The 25,930-nt window shown below is 35.8% G+C and overlaps 1 protein-coding gene across 1 annotated transcript in view; it reads left to right on the top strand.

The window, feature by feature from the left end:
- Positions 1 to 508: 508 nt before the first annotated feature.
- CFAP47 (cilia and flagella associated protein 47) overlaps positions 509 to 25,930 on the top strand; it is a 264,229-nt gene continuing 238,807 nt past the window's right edge. The window contains exons 1-20 of the mRNA XM_054628349.2: positions 509 to 693; positions 3,219 to 3,370; positions 5,416 to 5,531; positions 7,662 to 7,800; positions 8,981 to 9,209; positions 9,772 to 9,926; positions 10,680 to 10,813; positions 11,406 to 11,641; positions 12,320 to 12,512; positions 14,486 to 14,699; positions 15,076 to 15,228; positions 15,881 to 16,070; positions 16,175 to 16,271; positions 17,499 to 17,715; positions 18,371 to 18,615; positions 19,559 to 19,689; positions 20,824 to 20,946; positions 22,306 to 22,437; positions 23,665 to 23,742; positions 24,296 to 24,440. Of these exons, the coding sequence (XP_054484324.2) occupies positions 532 to 693; positions 3,219 to 3,370; positions 5,416 to 5,531; positions 7,662 to 7,800; positions 8,981 to 9,209; positions 9,772 to 9,926; positions 10,680 to 10,813; positions 11,406 to 11,641; positions 12,320 to 12,512; positions 14,486 to 14,699; positions 15,076 to 15,228; positions 15,881 to 16,070; positions 16,175 to 16,271; positions 17,499 to 17,715; positions 18,371 to 18,615; positions 19,559 to 19,689; positions 20,824 to 20,946; positions 22,306 to 22,437; positions 23,665 to 23,742; positions 24,296 to 24,440 (3,241 nt within the window). The 5' untranslated portion in view covers positions 509 to 531. The remainder of the gene's footprint in view (positions 694 to 3,218; positions 3,371 to 5,415; positions 5,532 to 7,661; positions 7,801 to 8,980; positions 9,210 to 9,771; positions 9,927 to 10,679; positions 10,814 to 11,405; positions 11,642 to 12,319; positions 12,513 to 14,485; positions 14,700 to 15,075; positions 15,229 to 15,880; positions 16,071 to 16,174; positions 16,272 to 17,498; positions 17,716 to 18,370; positions 18,616 to 19,558; positions 19,690 to 20,823; positions 20,947 to 22,305; positions 22,438 to 23,664; positions 23,743 to 24,295; positions 24,441 to 25,930) is intronic.

A 25,930-nucleotide genomic window follows, 5' to 3' on the forward strand; every position in this document is an offset into this window, starting at 1 on the left:
AGAGCAGATCTCATTTGTGCACATAAATATCTCAAAGTGGGTGCCAAGAGGCTGGTCACAGACTCTTCAGTGCTACACAGCGACAGAACGAGGAGCAAAGGCCATAACTAACACAAAAGAAGTTCCGCCTCAACATGAGGAAGAACTCTATGTTGAAGGTGCTGGAGCACTGGAACAGGCTGCCCAGGGAGGGCAAGAAATCTTCCTGTCTGGAGACACTGAGACTCCACCTGAACACGCTCCTTTGACACCTGCTCCGAGCCCAGCCGGGCTGGGCCGAGCCGAGCCTGGCCGAACCGAGCCGAGCCTGGCCAAGCCGAGCCGAACCCAGCCGGACCGAGCCGAATCCAGCCGGACCGAGCCGAATCCAGCCGGACCGAGCCGAACCCAGCCGGACCGAGCCGAATCCAGCCGGACCGAGCCGAATCCAGCCGAGTTCAGCCGAGCCTGCCCTCGTCTCCTGCTCCCATTGGTTGGTTTTGCCGCGTCCGTTGCTAGGCGGCCGTTGCTAAGCGGGCGGCCGGGCTGGCCATGGCGGAGCGATGGCGGGACGTGTGCGGGGTGCGCATCGCCCCGGCCGAGCTGCGCTTCACCGACGCCGTGCCGGGGAGCTCCTACCGCGCCGCGCTCGCCGTGCAAAACCTGCGGGCGGGCGCCTGCCACCTGCGGCTGCTGCCGCCACAGGAGCCCCAGGTGAGGGCCGGCCGCGAGGGAGGCGGCGGGGCGTGCCCGCGGCCGCCCCTCTGCGGGCAGCGGCCTCGCACCGCTCCAGCCTGCGGGAACAGCGGCAGAACGAAGAGAACCCTGAGCTTCACGGTTCTCTGTTCTCCCGAGGCTGTGAGAAATTTAGAGAGAGCTTCCTTCTTTTTAAAATCCATAGTTTTACTACAAATAAATAGGCTTTCCTTACTACATCAGCCATTAACATTTGGACTTGATGGTGCTTGGAGGTCTTTTCCAGCCTGAGTGTTTCTGTGATCCAGTCCCAAATCCTGCTTTGTGCACTCCAGAATTCATCCCGCAAGAAGCCCACGAGTCCTTGTAACTTCAGGGAACATTCTGTAAAAATGGGTCACTTTGCTGTGCTGTGAACACCAAATCTGAGAAGTGACAGCTCTCTTACCTCATTTCTAAGTTGTATACTTTTAAGATTTTTTGACTGGGGTAGTTCCCTTGTGGTACTTGCTTGCTGAGAGCTTTCTCAGAAAAGAGGAGGTTGAAGCTTTCTCAGAAAAGAGGAGTTTTAAGCTTTCTCAGAAAAGGGGATGTTTGCAATCTTTTCTCAAGATAGTATGATTGCTATTAATAACGTCTGATAAATTCTGGAAAAGTCATTGCGTTGCCAGGCCTTTTAAAGGCAAATGCCTCTCTACAATTCTAACCAGCTGATTCCTTGTGACCCATGTGGCTCCAGCAAAAGCCTGCTGTGGTTATTGGTTTATTGTTTGTAAATTATGCCAAAATTCAGATCAAAAGGTTGGATTGAATTGACATCAGGGGTTGAACAGAAGCTGATGTTGCCTTTTGTTCATAGCAGCTTGAACTATGAATAATTCAGGATAGTCATCAATCTGATTTTCAGACAATTGAAGTACCTTGAGTAGTGAGCCTTTCTTTTTGAGGGCAAGAGTGGCAGCTTGATTCTTATTAAACTGTAGCTGAAGACTACAGTTTAATAAGAATGAACTGGAAACTGTTGAGAGTGCTTGATTTGGTAGGGCTGTGCTTGTTCTGTTTTGTTGCTTTTCATTAGCCTTATCACTTTTTCATGTGCTACAGAAGCAGAAAGGCAGAGTCAGTTTTAGAAAAGAAAAGGGTAACTGAATCATAGTTTTGTGGTGTTTCCCTCTGTGATTAACTCTTGCCTTTTGCTGTGTATTTTTATGGCACTGTACATGAGATTTACCCAGATGACAGCTAGGGGACAAGATTCCACTTCACACCCTCAGCTCCAGAGAGGTCTGTTGTGTTGCCCCTTCTCATTCCCAGACTTCGTGTTGCTGTCTGTGGTTACAAGGCTCTGAAGTGTATAACTCCTCTGAAATACATTCTGGTGCATTACATGCACAGAGTGCATGCACTGAGAAATAATCTTTCTTCAGTTGTCATAGTGCATGGCCAAGAAATGCCTTCCAAGGAATAAAGCTCACAAACAGTTTTCCATAGGCTTCCTTGAATGTTCCTACTACAAAATACTAATTTTGCCTTGTATAAAATGAATATGTTTGGATGTTTAAGTCTTTGTAGAGAACAGGTAGATTCTACACACCTCAGAATTAAAACATGGCTACTCTTTCAATATCACACCCATAATCATGATGTGCATGACATAAATCTCCTTTAGGTGAGATACTGCTATGAGGATTCTAAAGGAATAGAAGAAGAAGCTTGGGCAACAGAAGCAGCAAGTAGTAAATTATGTTTGCATATTTAAAACATAAACTAGAACAGAAAACTTAGAGAATACTGGGAAGACTGTCTTTCAAAAATAAAACATATTTAAACTGGACATAAAGAGCAGAAGCACACCATGCATGGGGTAATGGAAATTTTAAGGAGACTGAACCACCAGAGAAGCTCTAGATTTACTTTGAGGCTTTCCTAGGAATGTGGGAAATGCTGGATTTCCCTCTATGTGCTAGTGGGTTACTTGTTTCTTCTGTTCAAGGAAAGGTGTGGGAGTGTGGGAGGTGTTTTATTTAAACAGATGCTTGCTGACAACAAGTCCAGTAGAGTGCTTTCCATCCTTCTGGATTTTTTCTCTTTCATTTGACTCCCAACACTGGAGGTGCCTTGGGCTTTTCAAGCAGATTTTCAATGAGCAGTGAGACTTTCTGTTGATTTCAATCAGACCTAGAGGAAACTCTTACCTTCTCCCCTTTTGTTGCTGCTTTGAACTGAGACTTAATCCTTATTATTTTCTTGGGCACTAAAAATATTCTTCACTGAGTAATAGCTGATTTAATTTTGCATTGCTTCAGAAAGTTTTTTTGCAGCTCTCTTGGAAGGACTAGAAAATTTGGCTAATTCATTCTTTCTCTTTTCCTATAAAAAGTCTGAACAATAAATAGGGAGGTGAAATGATAAAATCCTGCATATAAGTTCATGGTAAGTTTTAAATCAGTCTTTATGTTCTTCTGAAAATAAACTACATGCATATCCTTCTTAATCTAGAAATATGTAACAATTAAAAACACTTTTTTTTTTTTTAATTGCAGTTTAAATTGATTGTGGAAAATCCAGAAAAACTCCTTGCATCTGGACTTCAAGTTAAAGCTGTTGTGGAATATACTCCCAAGTGTGCAGAAAATCTTCAGGATAAACTAACTCTTTTAGTAGATGATGACATAGTTCATATCCCCGTGCTTGGGTATGGTATTTAAAAGTTCATGAGCTGCTGTTGATATTTGCAGTTTAATGTTGTGGAAAGTTTACTTCTGTATGTCAGTTATGGCTTTCTAATTAGTTTGTCAATTGCATAGAAAACAAACAGTAAATTTTCTTAGAAAAGTAAGATTTTTCATTTTTTTTTTTTTCAGAGCAGTGCATGGTTAAGAAATTCATTGGGATGATATCCCTGTAAAATCATAGAGTCTGGATTTTTAGTTTTGCCTTATTCTAACTTTCTTATAATGTTGATAATTTTGAGTGCTGTATTATTAGACATGTCAACAACTGCTCTTAATGTCTTCTGTTCATACTGAATCATTGATATAGAACACTTTACAGTAATTGTCCATAACAGTTGCAAATCTGGATTATAGGGAAACATATCTTGCCTAATTCTAAAAATACAGTGTATGTTTTAGAGCAATGTCACTTGTTCAAGGATTTTTGAAAATTTTTATCAGACTAGTATTGTGCAGGTAAAGCCACTTAGGATGATAATGTTACTGGTGACTCCTTTCTGGAAAGGACTTGCAGTAGATTAAAGTATTTCACATCTTCATGTTTAAGTGTCTTTTGCAGGGGAAACACTGACAGGCTTTAATAATTATTTTTTAATGTGTTTGGAAAAACAAGTTTTCTCTATGATTTTTTTAATCAGCATTTTACAAAATGTGTTTTGTGTCATGCAAAAGCAGTAAATTCCAGCTTCATGGAAAAACCCCAACCAGCAAACCAAAGCAAAAAAATAAACCTCACACTGTATTAAAACACTAACCCCAAACCTTTTAACTTGACTACCTCCTTTTTGCAGGTCTGTATCTATTAGAAAATCTCATTGCTTTTAGAATGTATGCTTATTTCTGTCCACTTGGGAAAGGAGACACTTGTATCTTAAGAGGAGAAATACTTCTGTTTCATTCTTCCAATAAAACTTCTTGTAAGAATGTCTGGATACTTGGAAAGTAAAATTTTTACAATTGTTTTGAGTGTACTCTAGCTTTGATAGCTAATTCCTAATTTTTTTTGTATATTTTTGCCACATCCAGCTGGTCTAGCATCATGTCTTTCAAGAATTTATGAAACTATTTTTTTACATTACAATTAATTACCAAAGAGAATTAAAAAGTGTATTGAAACTCCTGGAAGCAAATTCTGTGGTGGCATTTCTTGATTAATTTTTTTCTCTGTCCCTTCCTTCCCCTTCCCCTTCCCTTTATGCAATAGAGTATTTGGGCAGGGTCTACCTTGCTTGACCTATTATATTTATTCTTCTTCTTCATTATTTCTTCTGTACTGTATGTGACACAGATCAGGAGATGGAATTGCTCCTGCAGGTTCCTGTTTGTGGCTTAGAGGAGATAGACTGCTGTGCTGATGTAGAATTCCAATTGATTTGAAACACAGTTTATGTGAGATCACAGGTGTCATTGTATTAAAAATTAGAGTAAAATACAAGTTTCCTGAGGCATGATCTTTCCATTGTGGCTCAAAAGTACCCAATACAGTGATGTCATCTCACTGGCTGAGGCTCCTAAATAAATAATAGCAGTAGCTCATGGCTTGTGTCATTACCCACTTCTGTCTGTTGTTGAAGTCACATAAAGTATGTATCAAACACAAAACTGTAAACTGGAATTACTTCTCTGCTTTTAGTTCAGGCAGCTCATAATGAATTGTGGTGAATTATTTGGTCTTATTTTGTGATGCAACTAACTCAGGATAGTTTTACTTAAAATACTGTAATGAAGTATTTAAAATGAAATAGAAATGTGTGCATTCAATTTTGACTAATCATTTATAGTTATATTGTTTTACAGTTAGAATACTGAGTCATTAAAAAGACTGATAGATAAGTACCTCTCTCTTAGATCTTCCCTGCGTATGCTGTAGAGCTGAAGTGAGTTGCCAAAACCTTGATAGAACAAAAAAAGAACTCTCTTCCACTGGAGTGCTTAGTCAAATTTCTTTTAAAATGCAAAGGTATTTTCAAGTTTTGGGAAATAATATGTTGTCTTTTCTCTGCAGATTGATTCCGTACTGTGATCTGGAAATACAGTCAGAGGTTGATTTTGGTGAAATGATTGCAAACAGTAAACTAGTTACTAAACAGATTAGTATTTCTAACCATGGAACAATTGCAGGTAAATATTTAGTATGCATTAAATCATACAAATATTTTACTTTACTGAAAAAAGTAATTTTATGCAAGTCAATACTTCAGTGACCAAGTAGCAAATAACTGGGATTTTGGGTTATGCAGATTATGAGTATTGTAGCTGCATGTGTTGTACATAGCTCACTGTTTATGTAGCCAGTACTATATATCCATTTAAGAAAGAAAAAAATACTTGAGAACTTTGAAAATTTTATGAGTTCTCTACTTTTGAGTCCCATTTGGAAGATGCAAAAATAATAGCAGCTCATTGCCTTAGTGTGCCCAGCACAGACAGCAGCAAATCACATCTGCTCTTGTGGTGCTGTGATCCCCAGACCTGTCTCTTGAATAAACAACTGCAAGTTCCCTGAACTTTCTGACTTGAAGTCCTCTGTGATGGGAATTGAATTGTATTTGTTGTTAGAAGACAATGAGAGGCCTTTTATCTTGCTGCCATAGCTTTTGAAATCCTGCAGCTTTTACAACAGGCACATCCTTAAATTTCTGTCAGCTGCTATTCCGAGGAGAGTAAGAAACATGGACAAAGGAGTTTAAGAATGCTTATATGATCCAAATAACCTGTTTGACTGCCTTTTGCACTGGAGAGAGTTTGCAAATACCTTTCTCCAGAGGCAGGGTTGCAACTATGCTGAGTTTCAAACAACAAATTTAAGGCAATTAATTATTTTTGTTCCTCATTTGTACAGCTGCTTGTTACATTAAAGACTATCTTTTTCTTTGCTTTCGGCCAAAGTTGTGGGAAAATTTCTCCCCTAGGTTTTCATGTGAAATGTTGTGCCAAGAGAAAATACATGATTACAGAAACACAGAGTTGGAATATTAAAAGAAAAAAAAAGGCAAAATAAAAAAAAAAAGCAAATTTCTGTCTAGATGAAGAAGAATCTTCTCAGAAGCAAATCTTTTATTTTTTTTTCCATGAAGTAAATGGAGAAATTATTGTGGATGTTTTTCCTAGCCAGTTCATCTTAAAGATGTAGAATTCTGTTTATATAATCAGGTCTTTCTCATATATGCTAACTTAATACTTCGAGCAATTATGATTAGGTAAAGAAAATGAGATAACCTACAGTGTGTGTATATATATACACACCTACAACTACAAGTTGTATGATAAAAATAATTATCATACAACTTGTATGGTAACTGAGTTGTATGATAATTTTTTTTTTCATATTGTGTAGGGAACTGTTTCTAGTTATAAACTCTATTGCATGGTACATGCAGGCTGCATGGTGGAGTTTTATAGTTTTACAGCATTAGATGAAAATTAGAAAGAAGGTGATGGTTGGTAAAGGATGTCTTGGGGAGAGACAAGGGAGGAGCAGCTGAATCTGTGTTTCTGCAGGCTCTGTAAAACATAACACAGCAGGTCACAGTAACAGGCAGCACGTAAACTCTCTGAGCAGGAGGTGCTCTGTGCTGGCCTGAGACTTAAGGATTACATTTCACTTGGCTTTCCATGCACTGAAGGAGTCCTTTGGTCATGCTTCTGATCTCATATCAGAGATTATCTTTTATATTAAATCAAAGAGTGCATTTTTTGTGCATTTGAAACAATTTCTTTATTTATATGATATAATGTCAGATAAAGTTGTTGGTTAAATACCGTTTTTTTCACATTTTTAAAAATATTTGTATAACCTAGAAATATTTACTGTTCTCTTCTGCAGTAGTAACTTATCTTGGGTGTGGACCAGGTAATAGGAACTGTTGTTACCCTGCAGTATGCACTTAACTTTTTGGCACCTGTAGCTTCTTAGAGCTTTGTGTAACTTGCAGATGTTATTTACAGCTACTTCATGATATAGTAATTTTTCTTTGGAATGTTAGTACCTTTCCTGTTACAATCACAGCTTAAAAAATGGAATTGGACATGTGGGTGTAATAATTAAAGAAAACCTGGAAATTATTATCTACTCTTGCTTAGAAACACCTTGTAAAAAGGTAAAGTCTATGTTTCCTGTTTTCATAGGAAGATATACTGCTTGTGAACATTTGCATTATGTGTTGTGTAATTTCAAGTGTGTAATAGAAGCATATAAATCTACAGCTTTATATTGTATAGCATTCTGTTGATTGCTCTGGGTTTTTTTAGGTGTATTTAAAATATCATATGATGGGCTGGTCCTGCTTAACATAAAACCTGTCAGAGGAGTTGTAAAGCCAAAATCTGCAAGGAAAATTCGAGTGGATGTCTGCACAGATGTACCTGGAGTCATCAAAGAAATGATGAAGTGAGTGTATGACTGAAGAAGTACAGCTCTGTAAATTCTGGTTTTGTCTGTTATTTATTCTAATCTTTACTGTGAATGTTTATCTAAAAAATTAAGTTCCTAAGTGTCAGTTGCTGTCTTTAATATTTAGTTTTATTAAATTAATTTGATTGTTGCAGTATCTCCACAGAAAAGTGATGCATAAATTGTATACTTGGCTGTGTTAATAAAAATCTTTCATAATTTGTAATGATCTGGGATGTTTGCACATTTCTCAGAATAAAAATAACAAGGAACTTTTGTATCTTTTACCTTTCTGCACATCCTGTGATCCTTAATTTTCTTACCTTCTGTAACTGCATGTTTTCTTTTAACTCTGTGTATTTCAGGAGTCTCAGAAACATTCTGGTGTCATTTGGAGTATCTTATTTTCACTGGAGGGAATGTATTTGCAACAGTGGAGTAGATTGCTTTTAAATGCATATCTTATACAATCCTAGAATCCCAGCATGGTTTCGCTTGGAAGGGACTTTAAAACCCTGTATTTCCAACCCCTCTGTCATGGGCAGGGACTTTCCACCAGACCAGGTTGCTCAGAGCCCCATCCAGTCTGTCCCTGAACACTTCCAGGGGTGGGGAGTCCACAACCTCTCTGGGCAGTGTGGGAATAGGGAGTGGTTCATTTGTTGGGTGTTTTGTTTTGGTGATTTTTGGAATCATCAAGATCAAGCTTCCAGGCAAGAATAGCTGCAGTTCTTTCATGCTTATTCAGATGAACTTCTAGCTCCTGTTCCCTACAACAAAATTAGGCATTACATGCTAAAATTGGTGTTTAGATACAGTGACTCTGAGGGATAAGAGCAGTGTATGTTGTCTGTGGACACCTCCTGATTCATTGCAGTTGTTATTCCTATTGTTTCCAACATTAAAAAAGTCAGAATACCAAATCAAACTGAAAGCTCCATCATGTAATGTGCAATTTTTCCTGACTGGTGATATTCCTGTTAGGGCATTGTCTAGGACATGCTCACTTGCCCTGCTCTCCCACTTAGTTTATCTCTGGAAAGCCAGTGATTTCAATGCTTGGATTGGGCAATTTTTTCTTTTTGGCACAGATTCTAATACAAAACAAACTAACCAAACTGATTATTTCTAACTCTTCTCTACATTGCCTCTTGCTGCTTGCTGCTCTTGCTGGCAGAGTGGAGTTGGAAAGTCGTGGCTGCACTGAAGTATGGGTCAGAGGTGTTGTGGTTGAACAAGTTCTTAAAGTTCTTGGAGTGAATTGTGGAAAAGTACTGAAGTGCATTAACTTTGGACCTCTTTACTTTGGGACTTCAAAGACAGAACAAATATATTTATACAATGAAAGCCCTGAGTGTATGGATTGGGTAGCAGTACTGGAAGACAATGCCATTGGAGGAGAGATGGTAAGAAACTGCTCTGGTTCTTCTTTTAACTGAAAACTTTTTTTTCATTTCTGCTTTTGCATTTTTTATTTCTCAACAGTTGTCTTCTATCTATCTACAGATATTTCAGAAAGCCTATTGACCAGGAAATAGTATGACATAGTAAACAATATGTCATACTATTTCCTGGTCAATAGGCTTTCTGAAATATCTGTCCAACCAACACGTTTTTTATTTCAATTTAACCCTAGAACTGAGTTTTTAGATATTATTTACTAGGAGTTATCAAAATAAAATTTGAGTTTTAAGATATTAATAATCTGTGATTTCACTTGTTTTTCTCAGGTAGTGAAATAATCCGAGAATCATGTTTAAAAAAGAGAATTCAAGACATTGACATGAAATTAATTTAAAATTTGGTTAATTTAGTTACATTTAGTTACAGCCATGTGCAGTGTAACTATGTGATTGCCATTTTCTTTGTTATGTCTTTGTTATATGTGAAAATGTATATGTAGGAATAAAAACAAACAAAAGGGAAAGCAGAACAAGCTGAACTATTCAATATTATGATTTTTTTTAGGGGACAGATCTTCAGGGGAGTACAGATGCTGTTTTACATGACTTAAGCCTGAAAACTAAAGATGTAGATGTTTCCACCTTGATCTTGTGTGCTCCCAATCAAGGAACTTTGGAGCCTTATGAAAAATCTTTGATTACAGTCTGCTTTAGTCCAGAGTGAGTGAGTGATACCAATCAAATGCACACACATACACAAGCTGGTTGGTCTACACTGTTTTGCAAGAGCTGTGTTAGAGAAAATTTTAAATTAATATGTCTGCAAATTATTTCTGAGTAACTTCTTACGTATTTATGTGTGTTAAAAGAAGTTTCTTGTTGTGATTCTGCAAATAAGAAAGCAAAGCCTTTCTATGAAGGGTTTCTATGATTTAATGTTTTATAATACCCTAAGGGTGTATTTGGACCAAGAATTGGTTAAGATGGTTTTATGGGAATAAGAATTTTATTTGATTTTGCTGCATATTAAGGATCAAGAGAGTGAAACATTTCAGAGAGCTGTCATCTCATAAAAAAAATCAAACCCAAAACAAAAGCTAAAACTAAACATTAAAAAACATTTGTTTTTAGATGAGGAAAAGAAAAAGCAAATACTCTCTTGCCATTTTCCCTTACTTAAATTCAATACAGGTAGTTATTATGCATGTGATATTACTTTAGAAAACTGTTGCAGACTGGAAAAGATATCAAATTACCAATATAATAGGCACACAAATATTGATGAGCTTAAATATGTTATTATTTGCATTTTCTGAAAGGAAGTACGAAGATAATTTGTTCAAGCTGTTACTGACAACAAAGAGGCCAGACTGCATGTTCAAAAATATGTATTGCTTTTTTTGTGGGTTGGGTTTGGAGGTTTATTTTTTTTACCATTTTTACTCTTTTAATTTGAGATTGTGACTCTTCCAGAAAATTTGAAAGAGACTTTGAAGTGAATGATGCATCACCAGTTCAGGATTATGTCGTGTTTCTGAGATTTGAAACTGCTGGGAAGAGAGGTGGCTCTCTGCAGAACCTCAGCGGTGGTGCCACAGCAACCACAAGTATGTTAGAAATGGATAGTCACCATCAGAAATGTATATGAGGATGATAAAACTGTGTATCTTGACTTTTTAAACTTAAAAAAATAATCTTGGTTATCTTAATAGTTTTATGGTAAACCTGTTTTGTTTGTTTGTTTATATCAACACAAATAAATAAACTTGCATCTTGAATGCTGCAGCACTAAAACCTCTTTGAACAGTGAGTAGAGAGGAAGGATTTATGTGTGTCATTAATGAACACCTGTTACTTTATTATAAATTATAATAATTATAAATGCAAATATTTAAAGGAAATAAAACACCCCCAGTCATTTGCAAGTCACTAACACTTTTGTAATACCAGTTTTGTGCATTTTCAAGTGCATATTTATTCAACCTCAATTTTCTTACTGAGGGAATGCATTATCTAACAGCTATTAGACGTAAAGATCTCTGTGTTAGGTTTATAAAAACTGCATTATAAAACATACTGGTTTGTAGGATTATTTTGTTTTTGTGACTGTACAACTACAGGATGACTTTCCTGATAGTGAGATAATGGATGTGAGAGGGATTTTGTTTGTTTGCTTGTTTTTGTGTTTGTCTAATGCAGGCAGTCATTCTCGTTACGTGGACTTAGCTTTGATGGGTTCTGGGTTTCCTGTGATATTAACTTTTAAGCCAGGAACAGTAATTAATTTTGAGGACTGTTATTTGGGTGAACAAACACAAGTTGCATGCACAATGAAAAATGAATCTGAGTTCCTTCCAGTAACATTCAGATTCCGCAAGACTGCTCACTTCAGTGTTTCTCCTGCAAGAGGAAAACTTAAAACAAAATCTGAAAAGGTAACTCCCTTTTTCTCTTTGGTTATGTAACTGTGCAGATTATTTTACAGTGGTTAGCACTGGAATTTCTTGAAAGTAAACCAGAGGAATTTCATTTCAGTAGCAATAACTTTTAATATCAGCCAAATACATTGTTTTTATAGTCCTTTAATTTTCTTTCCCTACTCCAGGAAGCAACAAATATAATTTTAAATTAGGAAAAAAGATTGGAGCACTAAGGCAAGTTTACAAGGGTTTTTCCTATCTGTATTTTTTTTATTTCACTGATTTGAGAAAATTGATTTATATGCAGATATTTTTGAAGAATACTTTTAATTTGTTTCAGTAAATCACAAATACTCAAGTAAGACAAATTTTTTTTTAATGGAAGAAACTTGGCAAAGAGCAAGTCAAATATGTAAACATTTATAATTTCCCCAACCAGTAAGTCAGGGCACAAGATTTCTCTCAGAAGTGAAAAAATGAGACTTTGTTGTGTTTTGATGTGTCACATTTTTATGTTTCCTTATATTGCTAATTTTAATGTGCCTCTTGGCATATTCTGCAAGCCCTGTTTTGAATACCTGTCTTAGAGGTAAGTGTGGAGAGAAGTGACTCAGAGACTCAATCATATAGAGAATTACACAAAACTTCACTCTTTATTGTCTCATATGTCTCATAATGAGTTTTCTTTTCCAGGAAGTGATGATTTCATTTTCTCCACATCAAATAGGAAAATTTGAGATGAAGCAAATTATTGATATCATTGGTACAGGAGTAGATAAAAATAATGTAGATGTTTTGAAGACAAAACCTTTTCATCAAATATATTTGACCTTACATGCTGTGTGCAAATCTAAACGAACAAGCGTTGTATTCACAATTAATCCTGGTAAGATGCAAAAAACGTAAATGACGAGAGATAAAATGTTTTAAAAGCACATTTTTAGCCTTTTAACAGTGATTTTTCTATTATTTTTATTTTGCTTGTGAAAAGTAATATCTCATTGGGACTGGAGGGAATGCTCAGTTTTATGACATATGTCCCATAAGACTGCAAAACAAAAGCTAAAATAATGGTACACCCATAATTCTATCAAAAATGGAACTATTAAAACATAAGTTTTCATCATATGATTATCTAACATTTATAAGGTTCAGTTTTTGCAAGCAATGACACACCACAGTGTTAAGATGTTTCAGGAGTGAATGGAGAGATATGTAAAGCACAGGAAGAACTAGGAAAGATAACAGAATGTTCTTCATTGATTCAAAGTTACTGCTGCCAGATGAACTTGCCAGTTCATACAGCCTGCTACAGCTCCTGTGTTCACTGACTCTTCCCATCCAGTGAAGCCTGTGCCAGCATGAAGAGTCTTTCAGGATATCCAATAATTAGTCTATGATTTGTTCTTTGTGTTCCAAATGTTTTCCACAAACAGCCACTTTGCAGTAGATTTGACTAAGCTGTCACTGGATTATAAACCTGTCATGGCAAACATTAATTTTTTCTAACATCAAATGTGCTGCAGCCTCTGCAGCACCAATGCAGTCTCTTAACCTGTGCACTGGTGCATGTGGTGGCTGTGTGTAGATCAGAAGGGGAACTTGAATTCTCTTTAGCTGCTGCCAGCTTGAGATGTAGTCCCTAATGAGAAACATTTTTTCCATTGTGGGGAATTAAAAAGTGAAAGTTACTGGAAAGTCATGGTAAAAGGCTTTACTGCCTACAAGTACTGGAATAAACCAGTGGGCATTCCTGCTACTTTCAGGAAGGTATTTCCAATCCATGGCTATCAACCATGGTTTGATGAGAAACTGAGTTTGGCAATTTTCTTGCTTTATTTTTGAAATCCAGAGCTCCTTTAATTTTTCTGCTTCAGAAACCCAATTAGAAGAAGTGGGTTTTTTTGGATCAAAGATTTAATGTAGTCAAGTTTTTCAGGCTTTCTACATGCTCTTGTCTGCCATTTGCTCTATTATTGTCCTGTTTTGGTCCCATTTGCAGGTTGATAAAAACTACGAATGATATCTACATTTTGCTTTTAAGCTTCACTGAAGTGTGGAGGAAAATGATTTTGGTTTTTTTTTTTAAGATCCTTTTCTAGATGGTTCCATATCTTCCTGTTACCTTCTCCCAGTGTATGTGGATGAGTGTGTGTAGTTGTGTCTCTGTATTCAGGCGAAGGCAAGGAAGAAACAGGAATGAAGCTTCTTGCAAACTGTGCCTTTCTGGCCAGTGAAAGTTTTAATAATTCCTATGAATTAGAAGATAGAAAGTAGTTTTTGATTTTTTGTTGGTGGATTAAAGTAAGGCTAAAGTGGGTAAAAAAAATTTTTTTTTTTTTTTTTTTTTTTTTTTTTTTTTTTGCAGGTGAGGGAGGAAAGGGCAGTTGAAGTTTGACCTCATTTCTGCCATAGTTTTCTCTTTAATGTTCATTTATATTTGCTTTTTTAAAACTAGATAGAAAGAAATCTGATCTTTTTAGTAGATCTAGCTTGGGAGGTTTTGTCAAAATTCATGCCTCTGTTTGTAGCCCTTAAGAAAAGCTTTAAGACTGTGTGATTGGTGTTGTGACAGGCAGCTCTGGGTGTCTGATGATGTGTCTGTGCAACACATAGCATCACAGCTGGACACAGCTGGTTTGAGCTCTGGTTTTTGTTTCTGTGACCCAGGTCAAAGGAAACAGTTGGCTCTTGGCATGATGTGAATGGCTTCTTTCCTCTTTTCTGAGGAAAACACTGTGGGATGGGTCACTGACTGTTGTGCTGCTGGGTAGACCATTGTAAATTAGATATATTTTCCAAGACTTTGAATTTTGTTTAGAAAATAATAGTTCAAGTCTGTTTTATTTGAATTTTAAGGTCTAACACCCTTGATTTCCAATGAAACTGGACAGTATGTAGTTCGTGGCAGAGGACAGCTCAGTGATACAGCACCTGTGGCAATCCTTAAATCAATCCGAACACAAATCCATACTCACCGGAAAAACAGGAATCGTGAGGATGACGCACTTATAGCCTTTCCTAATGATCGTGCAGCCAGCCTTAGGCCTAGTGAATGGAATAAAAAGTACAGGTAAAAATTGTGTGAATCTAATATTTAAACCCACACATTTATATATATCATATAGCAGATCAAGATTGGTTACTCATTTGACAGTTCACTGGGTTTTTTTCAGGCTGAAAGTACTTTAAAATTCATTGCATTATTGAGTCTCTTGCTCATAAATTTATTGAGTTTTCTTATGTGAAACTATAAATGTAGCTATTACACTTGCAATATTTCATTTTTATGGTTGCCTTTACAAAGTCAAATATTAATAATCAGCTGGGATAAAAAGACTGTTTGAAATGAAATATATAAATATCAAAATCAATTATGTTTTCATTCTAGCAAGACCCAGTATCGTTATACATGTGTAATGAAACTACAATTCTCTTGAAATATTTAGGACTATTTTCACAAAGACTGAGAGATATAATTATGTAGACCCAGAATTTGCTTATACTGACACTGAACGACTGTTAAGAGAGGAAAATAAGAAACAGTATGTACGCTTCATTTCCCATTTGAGACAGCGTCGTTTAGAGAGAGAGGCTGCTAGGTAAGACTTGGTTTAAAGGGTAAATAAATACTTTAGGCTCATACACAAAATATGTGAATATACATGCAGAATTAACTGGATGGCACTGATCATATGCTTAAATTTGTCCCATGACAATATGCTTATGATATTGGGACTTTTATAATGCATTCAAAACCTGTTTTTTTTCAAGTATTTAGACACATGGAGATCACTTCCTGGGTGAAATGCAGGGATAGAGGCAAGGCACTTGAAATTAAGCCTAAAGTGAGCATAAATTAAAGTGTCAAGTTTTGAGAATACTTGGTTATGGTTAATAGGAAAAAACATAACATTGATTGTTTTGGATTCTCTCTATATAATAAATATGTATTTCCAACTAGGATTTGTAGCTCACTCCAAATGACAGATTCAATTTGTGAATTTTTGTATATTGTGTGCACTGAAGCAGATGGAATCCTGTAATCTGACTGGTCCTCTAGACTTATTTTACAATAAAACCCAAAATAATAGAAGTATTTTCAAGGTATTTTCTGTGCTTGAGGGTTTTTTTAAATAATGAAATATTCCTACTTAAAATATTAATTGTTTTGTTTAAAAATATTAAATAATTTAATGTGTAGATCATGGAATGCTCAAACTTTTAGATTCTTTTTTTTTTCCTTCCCTGTAGGCGGTTTTATATTTATAACAATCCTGTGAGCTTAGGAATTAAACCAGCTGAAGGTCTTAAGTCACCAAACATCTCAATCACAGATTTTCCCATGGAGAAACCACAGCCTGAAATGCTTCCTTTAGATGACAATTGCATGTTAACTAGTCGAAACCTGGCAGCAATTGTTTCTAAATCTACAAACAAAGGAGTAAGTTAAATGCTTGAGTAGGATGTGAGCATAATGTGCTTACCATATAAGAAATAATAAGAATTTTGATCCTGCTCTGATGAAGTGTCTCGTACTTATCACAGGTTTGGAGCTGGCTTAGTCCTGTGCCATCTTCTGCCCAGGAGAAGGAAGATTGTAGTCTAACTTTGACACACAAACAGCTTCATCAAATATTCATTGGTAAGATTTTTAATTTGGTTGCTAAATGCATATAGTTGTTGTAAAAGCACTTATGTGTAGTAACACATTTTATGATTATAGTTGTTCACCCTAAACAGAAAACAGTTTAATTTGGTAGGCAGCTTGAGACCTAGAGTAGTATTTCACTAAAGCTTTGTAATTCTCAGCAAATACTGAGATATGATTAAGTATCAACATGTAAAAGAAGAGTTTCCTTTGAAGGCTGCTCATATCACGACCTCTTACAGAGAAATCACCACAGCATAGTGTGACAGCTGCTTATCCCCTTAGGCCTTGTTAGTGGGTAGTACCTGGACCTGCATTAATATCAGCAAGATTCATGGAAGTGCTCAGAATATTTCTGAGAATTAACAGTGAAGATTGAAAACTGAAACTTCAAGATTCTCCATCAAAATAATTTCAGGATAATGTTCTGTGATGAGGAGTAACACCTTCTAAAACCTCTTAGTGACTTATTAACAACATCTATTACTGCTACAGGTCTATTTTTAAGTCAGCTTTTCTCCAGTAAAATTTTTTTGCAGCAAAAAGAGAATTTTCAGTTCTTCCTGGGCTTTTTAAAATTTTCAATCAAGCCAGAACTTGAATAGTGTAGCTGTGTAACTTGGTGTACTTGGGGAAAGGAAGAACAATATAAACACCATATAATACAAAAAGTACTGAGAGTTTTGTGAGAGGTTTTATTAGTGCCATGAGCACTCAAGTTAATAGACCAGCCTAAAAACTAGTAATAGCAGTAAACTAGGTAGTGAAGTAATTCTGTAACCATCACATGACATGAATTATCAAACCAAATGGTTGCACATCAGGGAGCAAACCAACAGGTTGCTTACATAAACTTTCAGTGAATTGGTGGCAATTTGTACTTTTAAATATCTGCTTAACAAAAAGAAGTATCTATGGTTATTAATAGTCCTGTTAGCAGTGAGCACATTGATTTCCTGTTTTACCAGTTGACTAAAAAAAGCACAATTAAAAAATAAATGTCGCTGGCTTTTGGCTTGTACTGCTGAAAACACTCACAGAACATGGATGGTATTTACTTCCACATTTTAGTGATAATTTGTTCCACCACAGGATTTTTGTAGCTGAATAAGTTTGTAATTTGAAGAACTATAGTGTTTGGTCATAGTATTTAGTAGTTATGTTTCCTTACATTAGCTTTTACCTTTTAATGTTGAGGATCTTATTTCTCATATAATTCAGGTCCTTCTACTATAGATTTTGGTGATGTTTGTGTGTATTCTACAACAACCAAAGAGCTGCACATCATCAATAATTTGTCAGTTCATATTTGGATACAAATTGAGATTGAAGTTGCAGAATTGCAGGAGACATCTCCATTGTCTCAGGTGGTGCCTCCTCTTACAAAAACCCATATTCCAGTTGTGTTTGAGACAATCAATGCTGGAATGTTTAAAAAGTAAGGCTTTTTATATTTGTCTTGATTTACACATTTTCTTGGCAATAGTAAATTTTTTTAAGAAATCACCTGGCTGATTTTAAAGGTTGTCATGATAATTCTTAATGGTGTACACTCATCTATGGTGACGTTGCAATAATCAATGCAGTTTTATGTTGCAAAGTTTTCCTAGTAGAATACTGTTTATTGTTTTTGATTTTACAGAACAAACAAAAATCTGTCCTGTGAAAAGCCTTTTATATGTGCATCAGGGGAAAAAGTTGGTTATTATGGTGTATTTGCTAAGAGAAATTTTTATGGAAAATACTGTTCTCTTTCCAGCCTAGAATTCCATCACTTGCATCCATGCTCAGGTCTTTTGATGCAAATCATGGGAAAATGTATAAAAAAACCTGTTCTCTAGTCTGCTGGTATGAACTCTATGTTTTCTAATGTTAAAATGATTGTGTGAGACTCATCATCCTTTAGGATGATCTTCACTTCTGATTTAAATAGTATGCAAAACAACTGCAAACTTTTCTCTTGTCAGTCTTGTGTCCACACTCAATTGCTAAGTATTTTCTTGCTAGTGGTTATATTTCAGGTAAATTTTACTCTGAATGTAACAGAGCAAATGCATAAAATTATTGAGAGATAAATATTTTTTGTGTTACAGCTCTTTCAGTTACAAAATAAACAACAAACACATTGGACATGTGCTGGTAGTTGCACATGCAAAGCCTATTGAACTTCAGCTGTCTAGAAGGGAAGTGATTTTGAGTCCTGTTTCTGGCTGCCTAGCAGGGACAGAGTTTAGAAGAACTGTGAGGGTATGCAATCCCAGAAACCAACCTGCTGGCTTTATTTGGAGACCTGTAGCTGGAGATAGCAAACCTGCATTTACTATACAGCCAACCAGAGGTATGCTATGCAAATACAGTGTGTGTATGTCTCTTATGTGTCAACAGTATTAAATAAGACTAACATTTAGCTGATGCTACAAACTATATTTTTAGATTTCTGTCAATATCAGTGTGTCCCAAAAGCAGTATCAGGTCACAGCTTAGCACCACAGCAGCATTCTCTGTGTAAGCCCTGCCCTGAATGCAAGCTCAGTCCAGCTCCCTGCCTCCATGACCAGCCAGCAGTGCTTGTGTAAACATTTTTCTCAGCACAGATTGCTGACATTTCAAGAGTGGGGCAGCAACATCATACAGCTCATCAGGATAGGAAATTTTCCAAAAGCGTGAATGAAGCTGCTAAAAGTTGATGAAGTTTAAGTAATATAAATGGAATTTAGTCAGGAATTAGTCTGTGTTTGCATCATGGATCAGTATTTGTTAGGTGTGTGTGTAGCTTTTACATTCTTCTCTTTGCAAAATAATATTCTGCAGGGATATGTTGGAGCTCCATTATTAAAGAACAAACTGCTGACTCTATTGGAATTAGTGTGCTCTGATTCTTGATAATAGATATTTCTGCTAATACAAATTCAGACTCAGTTGCAAGCAAAAAAGTGCATATGGTCTTTCCCCAAGTTGCTATTCTGCAAGAAAGATAGTCTGTTCTTTTATTTTTTCTTTTCAGTCTTGAATATTAGAGTAATTAATGGCTAAAAATACCAGTAAACTTTGAGTGTTTCACTGCAGGTTACTAACAAATAGATTTTGCAATGCTCATGAAAATCCAAGACCTAATTTTACTTAATTCATCAGACTGTTCAACACCTAAGAAATGTAGGCTTACATTCAGTAATAGAAGGTCATTTCACTTTTATGTGCCTATGGTATTTCTAATTCTACAATGTATTTTGACAGTTGTCCATGTATATGCTGTAACATCTAAATTATGTGCATATATTTAGGGTTTGTGGAGCCCTACAGTGATGTGGAGTGTGAAGTTGTTTGGCATCCAGGGTTCAGCACTCCAGAAACAGGACAATTCACCTTGCATGTGCGCAAAGGAAATTCAGTTAACTTGAAATGTTCTGCAAAGGTAACACTTCATGGGACAGCTTTAGAGAAGAAAAATGTGTGGATTTCTTTAAACAAGTAATACCTTTAAATATCTCTATTATAATCTATTTTTTTATTAGACTATTTTAATTTCATATAGTTTTTACTTAACATGTTTAACTAAAGAGTATGCTCCAAAGACATGATGGAAAAAGCAAGGCAAAGACAATTTAACTTTTCTTTGCTTTTGATGATATTCTACCTTTGGCATCACAGCTTGGTGGTCCTTATAGATTATGGTCTAGTTATTTGCTTGCCTAGTATGACTAAACAAATGTTGAGAGGTGATACAGCAGTTTTTTAATATATATATTATTTATTAAAGGAATAAAAATCTAGGTGTGCGTGGGAAGTATGTTTCAGAGTTTCAAGGTAACAACAGACTCCTAATTTAATTTTGTGTTATTATTTGAAGATGGTATTTGAGAAGCAGTGTTCTGGGTAGTCTTTTAAACAGTGACATTCAGCTTTGGTTAGTTATGTATTGTCTTACATTGCATACCAGGGAGTATGAAGAAGAAAGAGAGAAAGAGTTTTTCTTTTTTTTTTTTTTTTTTTTTCCCCACTAATTTTTTTTTTCCTCTATTACTGGCTACCTGTTCTAGAACTTTTACTGGGAGCCAAGAAAACTTCTTCCTTTCTTTTGATGAGCCCATTTTCATTTTTGGTTGTTTTTCCCCAGTAACTATTTTTCTTTTCTTCCTCTTCTTTTGAAGTCTTGGAAGTTTGCCACGTGTAAACCAGGATGTGTGTAAATTAGAATATTTAAAATTCTACTGCTGTTAATATCTCTGAAATATCTGGTCCTGATCACACATTTGGAGTTAATGAAGTTTGTGCTGTTAAATTAAAATATTTTTATTGGTCTTGAAATTAGTCCACAAATATCTGTAGGGTTGAGTCTGTTCAATTTGAATATAGATAAGTTTAGTACATTGAGTAAATCTTCTTTCACACTTAAGCTGTGTTTTCCTATTTGAATACTTCCAATTTATGTATTTGCACAACTATATTAGCTCATTATGTGGTAAAAAAATTAGGCTGAATTATTTATTTGTACTTAGGAATATGTTATATGGTTTGCTTGTTTTATCTGTCTCTCTTTTTTTAATAGTTTGGTACTACTAGAGTTCAGTTTGTGGCTCAAAGTATCTCCTTTGCTCACAGTCCAATTGGTTTCACTACTTGTAAGACAGCCTCTATTCTAAACACAGGATACAACCATGCATACTTCCAAGTAAGAGAAAATTATTTCTAGCATGTTTAATTCCTTGGGTTGGGGAGCAGAAGGGAATTAATTTTACCAGATCATGTTATGGTTTTTTTTTTTTTTTCAGTTATTAAATATGAACCTATTAAGGTTTTTGTGACATTTTCTGGAGAAAAAAGATTGATGTAAATAGGAATTCTGTCCCTCTGTCAAATTTGCACTGATGGTAGATGGGACAAAAGACAAGCAAAGTAGTGATGGCCTAAATGATTCTGGCAGTTTCCTGAGAGCCAGGGGTGAGGGTAGAGTCCCATACTGGGCTACCCTATGGAAAAGCATTTATTGGATGTTTTTCTGCATTGAGGCTGCTCATCCCACCCTTGCTGCCCAGTCAGTGCATGCAGGGACCCAGAGCAGTCACAGCACATGGGGTGACTTTGCTAAACCAACATCCAGGGGCAAGAAGGGCTCTGCAATGAATTGAAGAAGGGATAAGATGGATGCCAGAGTGGGTAAAGACATAATACACAAATTAGTAGGGAACCTAACCTCATTAGTTTTGCTGGTCATAGAGTAAATGCTGCATTTAGTGAAGGAAAATAATGTTCATTAAGATCCTCAGAGTTTTTGTTACTGCATTATTACAGTACTGAAAAACTTGTTTTTTATTTGTACCAGATTTCTCTTTTATCAGCTGAGCATTAAATAACAAATAGTACCATAGTGTTGGAGGCTGGGCCTGAAAGAATAAAATCAGCATAGCCAGTAGCACAAACAAACATACTCAGCCTTTTTAGCTTCCAGAGTTACTTTTAAGCCAAGACATAGCTGGTTGGTCTTGGTCACTGTCACTTGTGTAGATATCCTTTAAAAAGCTATCTGTTAGGAGTGCATTAGAAGAGAAGAAATTCCTTTTTGTCTTCTAACTGTGGGTAAACTGAGTATTTGCTTCTAATATTATCACTGAGCTATACAGAATTGGGGTTCTGTGTCCTGTGAATGTCAAAAAAGAAGTGGTGAATTTAATTGTCACTGAAAAAAATGTTTTGTAGAATATTTGGAAGACTTCCTAGGTAGCAAATCCTAATTTTGAAAACTTAGTGAAAACAACCCAAAACTCAGAACTCCACGTTTCCAATTGATGGAAAGAATTATTTCATAGTAGAAACTGACATTTATGTTAAGAAATCTGTTACTTAACTTTGTTGTACTTGCATTTTCTCCCAAACTTCTATGTCCAAGTTAGCATTATATGCTATGAAGGTTCTCCTTATAAGAATATAAAAAGCTTTATGATAGATACATTGGTATAAATAAAACAACAACAACCAAAACAAATGAATGCAAACACCTTTTTCAGTATGTTTCTTGTTTGTGTTTGTGAAGGTTCTTGACTCCAACCCACTGCCTGGAATGAAAATCACACCCTCTGAAGGAGTGATACCTGTGGGAGGCTTTGTTGATTTAAAAATCTCTTTCACTCCAAAGGCACACATGAGTTTTGATAAAAAAGTGGAGGTATTTCAAAATGGGAAGAGCTTTGGCTTTTGAGTGTTACCCTGTGTGTTTATGTGTGTATGTTCATGCATCTTTTGGATTTTATTTCCAGCGTCCTTACGCTTTTTAAGAATAAGGTTTTCTTGCAGCAGATCATTAGTGCTGTAACTTCTTCTCTTTTTGTTTTTTCTTTTTTTTTTTGGTCTCAGTCCTGCTCAGAAATATCAAAGCAGCCTCTCAGTTTGAGCTGATTCATATTATGCCACTGACAAGCTGTTGGAAGTAATGGGTGATTATTCTTTATGAGATTATGTAGATATACCTGCAGTTTCTGTAATCTATAGAGAGGCAAGATTGGAATACTCAAATGTTTTAAATTTCTTGACTACTTTTTGTGGTTTTCTCAGAGATGGCTCTACATGCAAAAAGCCTGTAACACATATTTTGTTTTCGGCATGCCTGCTTCCTGAGATAAGTGAAATTGGGAAAGAAAGATGCTATCAAGGGCCTGAATTTTGCTACCATTTCTGACTGATCCTGGATTCACCATATTCTGGGGCTGCATATATTATGCTTGTTAAATCTAGTATTCATTTATTTTTTCCATTTTACAACAGATTTAAGATTCCCCAGACAAATAGTGTGTACCTTGTACCAGCACCTCTGTCAAGCAATGTGTGTTGTGATACACATTCCAATCCTTACAGCTGCTGAAGACAGATTTTTCCTGTTTAAAAAAAAATACTCATTCTAGTAACACAACCTCCTGTGATATTACTTTTGTCTGCATATTTGGCAAAGACTGGTCACTGGTCTTTCTTACAACTTTGGGTTGGTTTTTTTATGTTTCTTATTTTCTTTTTTTTTTTTTTTTTTGTTCAGGATTTTTAATTAACAACTGTATCTATCTAGCTAGCTATGTCTGTCCCAGATGAGGTATGCCACAAAGGCATGATTTGGAGCCACATGTCACTGGAATCTGTATATATATATGTTCTAGAAAATGAAGGCATTTACTTTATCTCTTAATATTTCTGCAGCAAAAATGCATTATATTATAAAGACAGAGTTATTTTCATATTTTCAGTGCAATTTATAGTGACTCTATCTGTTCTGATCTGTGGGAGAGGGTTGGGTTTTGTTTTTTTTTTGTTAAACTTTTTTTTTTCATGTAATTATGAGAGATTTGGTGAGATAGTTATGTTAAGATGACCTTTTCCACAGTCCCAGTGTTGTCCCTTCACTTAGGTAGCAGTGAGGAATGCAGCAGAACTCACACTTAGGATCAGTGGATTTTCAGAGATCACTGAAATAGGCATTGATGTGGTAAGTGTGAAGAAATTGTAGCAATTGGTAAGACTGGTTAAGTATTTTGCTTGATCTAGATGTCAAAATGGCTCCTCTCTACTTCATATTTTTAATTTCTTCCTAAACTAACATCCCAAGAAAATGATGAAAGTGATGAAATTAGGAAAAGCTATTAAAACCCAAATTTACATATAACAATTACACTAAATGATAGCTGACAGCTTTGGTTTTTGAATTTGGCAATCTGGAATGAGTATGTTAAAAGGGAGAATATTTCTTAAGGTGGTTATAGCAAAAAATGCAATAAAGGGAAAAGTAAGTTACTGATCTGTTTACTGAATGATTAAAACTTTTCTGATGTGTAACTGGACTTGATATTAAATTCTAAACTCTTCTAGTTTGTGTCCTGGAAAGATTTTATAGATAAGAGTTATGTGAGACTATTGATTAACCAACACTGTTATTGTGTTATAAATTGTGACTCTTACACAATTGTATTTTTTCACATTCTATTCAGTTATAAACTTGACTTCACAGTGCTTTGACCCATTTTTCTTCTTTAAACTTACAGGGAATATTTGAATATCAAGGTGTTTATGTTGGCTCTACAAAATCAATTCCATTTTTGCTGCAGAACAAAGGACAATCTTGTACTAGAGTGCAGTTTGATTTTATTGACCATAAGGATTTTAAATTGTATGCTGAAGACAATTCAGGTATTTGCTTTTGCTATAGCAGAATTTTCATTACATATAGGAATGAATAATGCTGAGAGAAAATCTGGCAGACCATTTCTGGTAGCCAAATGTTCTGATATAACAAAACCTAAAGCAATTATTTTAGAAGTGCTGCTTAATATAAATTAAGAGGAGACATTTTGGTTTGCCTATAAGATGACATTTGACAAAAAATAAATATCTGCAGAATGTCAGGTTGCCTGTAGATCTTTTTTTTTTCTGCAATTTTTCCTCCCCAGAGTTGGTAAGGTATAATTAAAAAAAATGAATACCCTCTCACCAGTTAAAATAAAGTATTAAGAAACCCAAACAAACAAAACCAAACAATTGTATTAATTTCCTATTCAGTGAATAATACCTGCTTTTTGGACAATATTTACCCTTTGATTATTTCATCACCAGTGTAAGGGTTTTTTCTTTTTCCCAAAGGGACAGGGTGTCTGCAGGTTAATGACAGGGCCTCTGTTCTGCATGAATACTCAGCTCAGGAAGTTATTGGGGCAGGAGTAGAAATGAATTCTTTTTTGCTTGGTAGAACAAGTGCAGATTCTTATCCTGCACATTGTTGCTCATGGCTTTCCTACTTCAGTCATGGCATCTCCTTGGATGTTTCCATCATTATTCACAAAAGAATTCTACAGAGACAAGAGGCCTGACAAGCAAAGCTGCAAACTCAGGAAATTATGACTCATTCTTTTGCAAGACAGTATTATAAAATTTATACAACATAAAGTTGTATCTTAATGTTGAATGATGCATTTATGGATGATGCAAAAAAAGATCTTCCAAAATTAGAGGGGTTTTCTTACCATGTGGTGCGCTTAAAACGGAAGAGGAGGTGAGGGCTCCTAGTCAGTGATCTTAACTTCCAAAAGTGCTGTAAGGCTCTTTACAACAGGCAGGCAGCCAGCATGGGATCAGACTCACTGCACATGATCAGAGTTTGTGCTTGAAACCACTCATGTGACATCCAGTCAGGTTCAGTACTCAGATGGTGAATACTCCTGGTGTTCCATGATGGATGCTGATCTTGGAGGAATATTACCTTTGCTGGAAACCTGTGCTTCTGCCTGTGCCTTAAAATTGAACATGGAAGTCTGAAAAAGGAAGCAAGCCTTATTGGAAATGTAGATTATGCCTAAAAGTAATTAGAAAAAAAACCCAAAAAAACAACAAAACAAACCCATTTCAGCCAACTATTTTTATCCCTGTAGTACTAGTTTATTATGTAATTAAGTATTTTAGCTTAACACTTTTATTCAAAGGTAAAGGACAATATTGTTTGTTTTATTTTTTTTTTGTCTGAAATATTGTGTTTTCCCAAATGAATAACTTCCATGAAAATTTCTGGTGAATAATACTGCCCAAAATTACCTTCAGAGTCCTTATGAGAGGTACTATATTCCATTGTAACTTTGTGAGAAATGCTTACCATGCAAATATGTAGATACTTGATATTGGAAATCACT

This window comes from Agelaius phoeniceus, chromosome 2 (genome assembly GCF_051311805.1).
Source record: "Agelaius phoeniceus isolate bAgePho1 chromosome 2, bAgePho1.hap1, whole genome shotgun sequence".
Classification (NCBI taxonomy): domain Eukaryota; kingdom Metazoa; phylum Chordata; class Aves; order Passeriformes; family Icteridae; genus Agelaius; species Agelaius phoeniceus.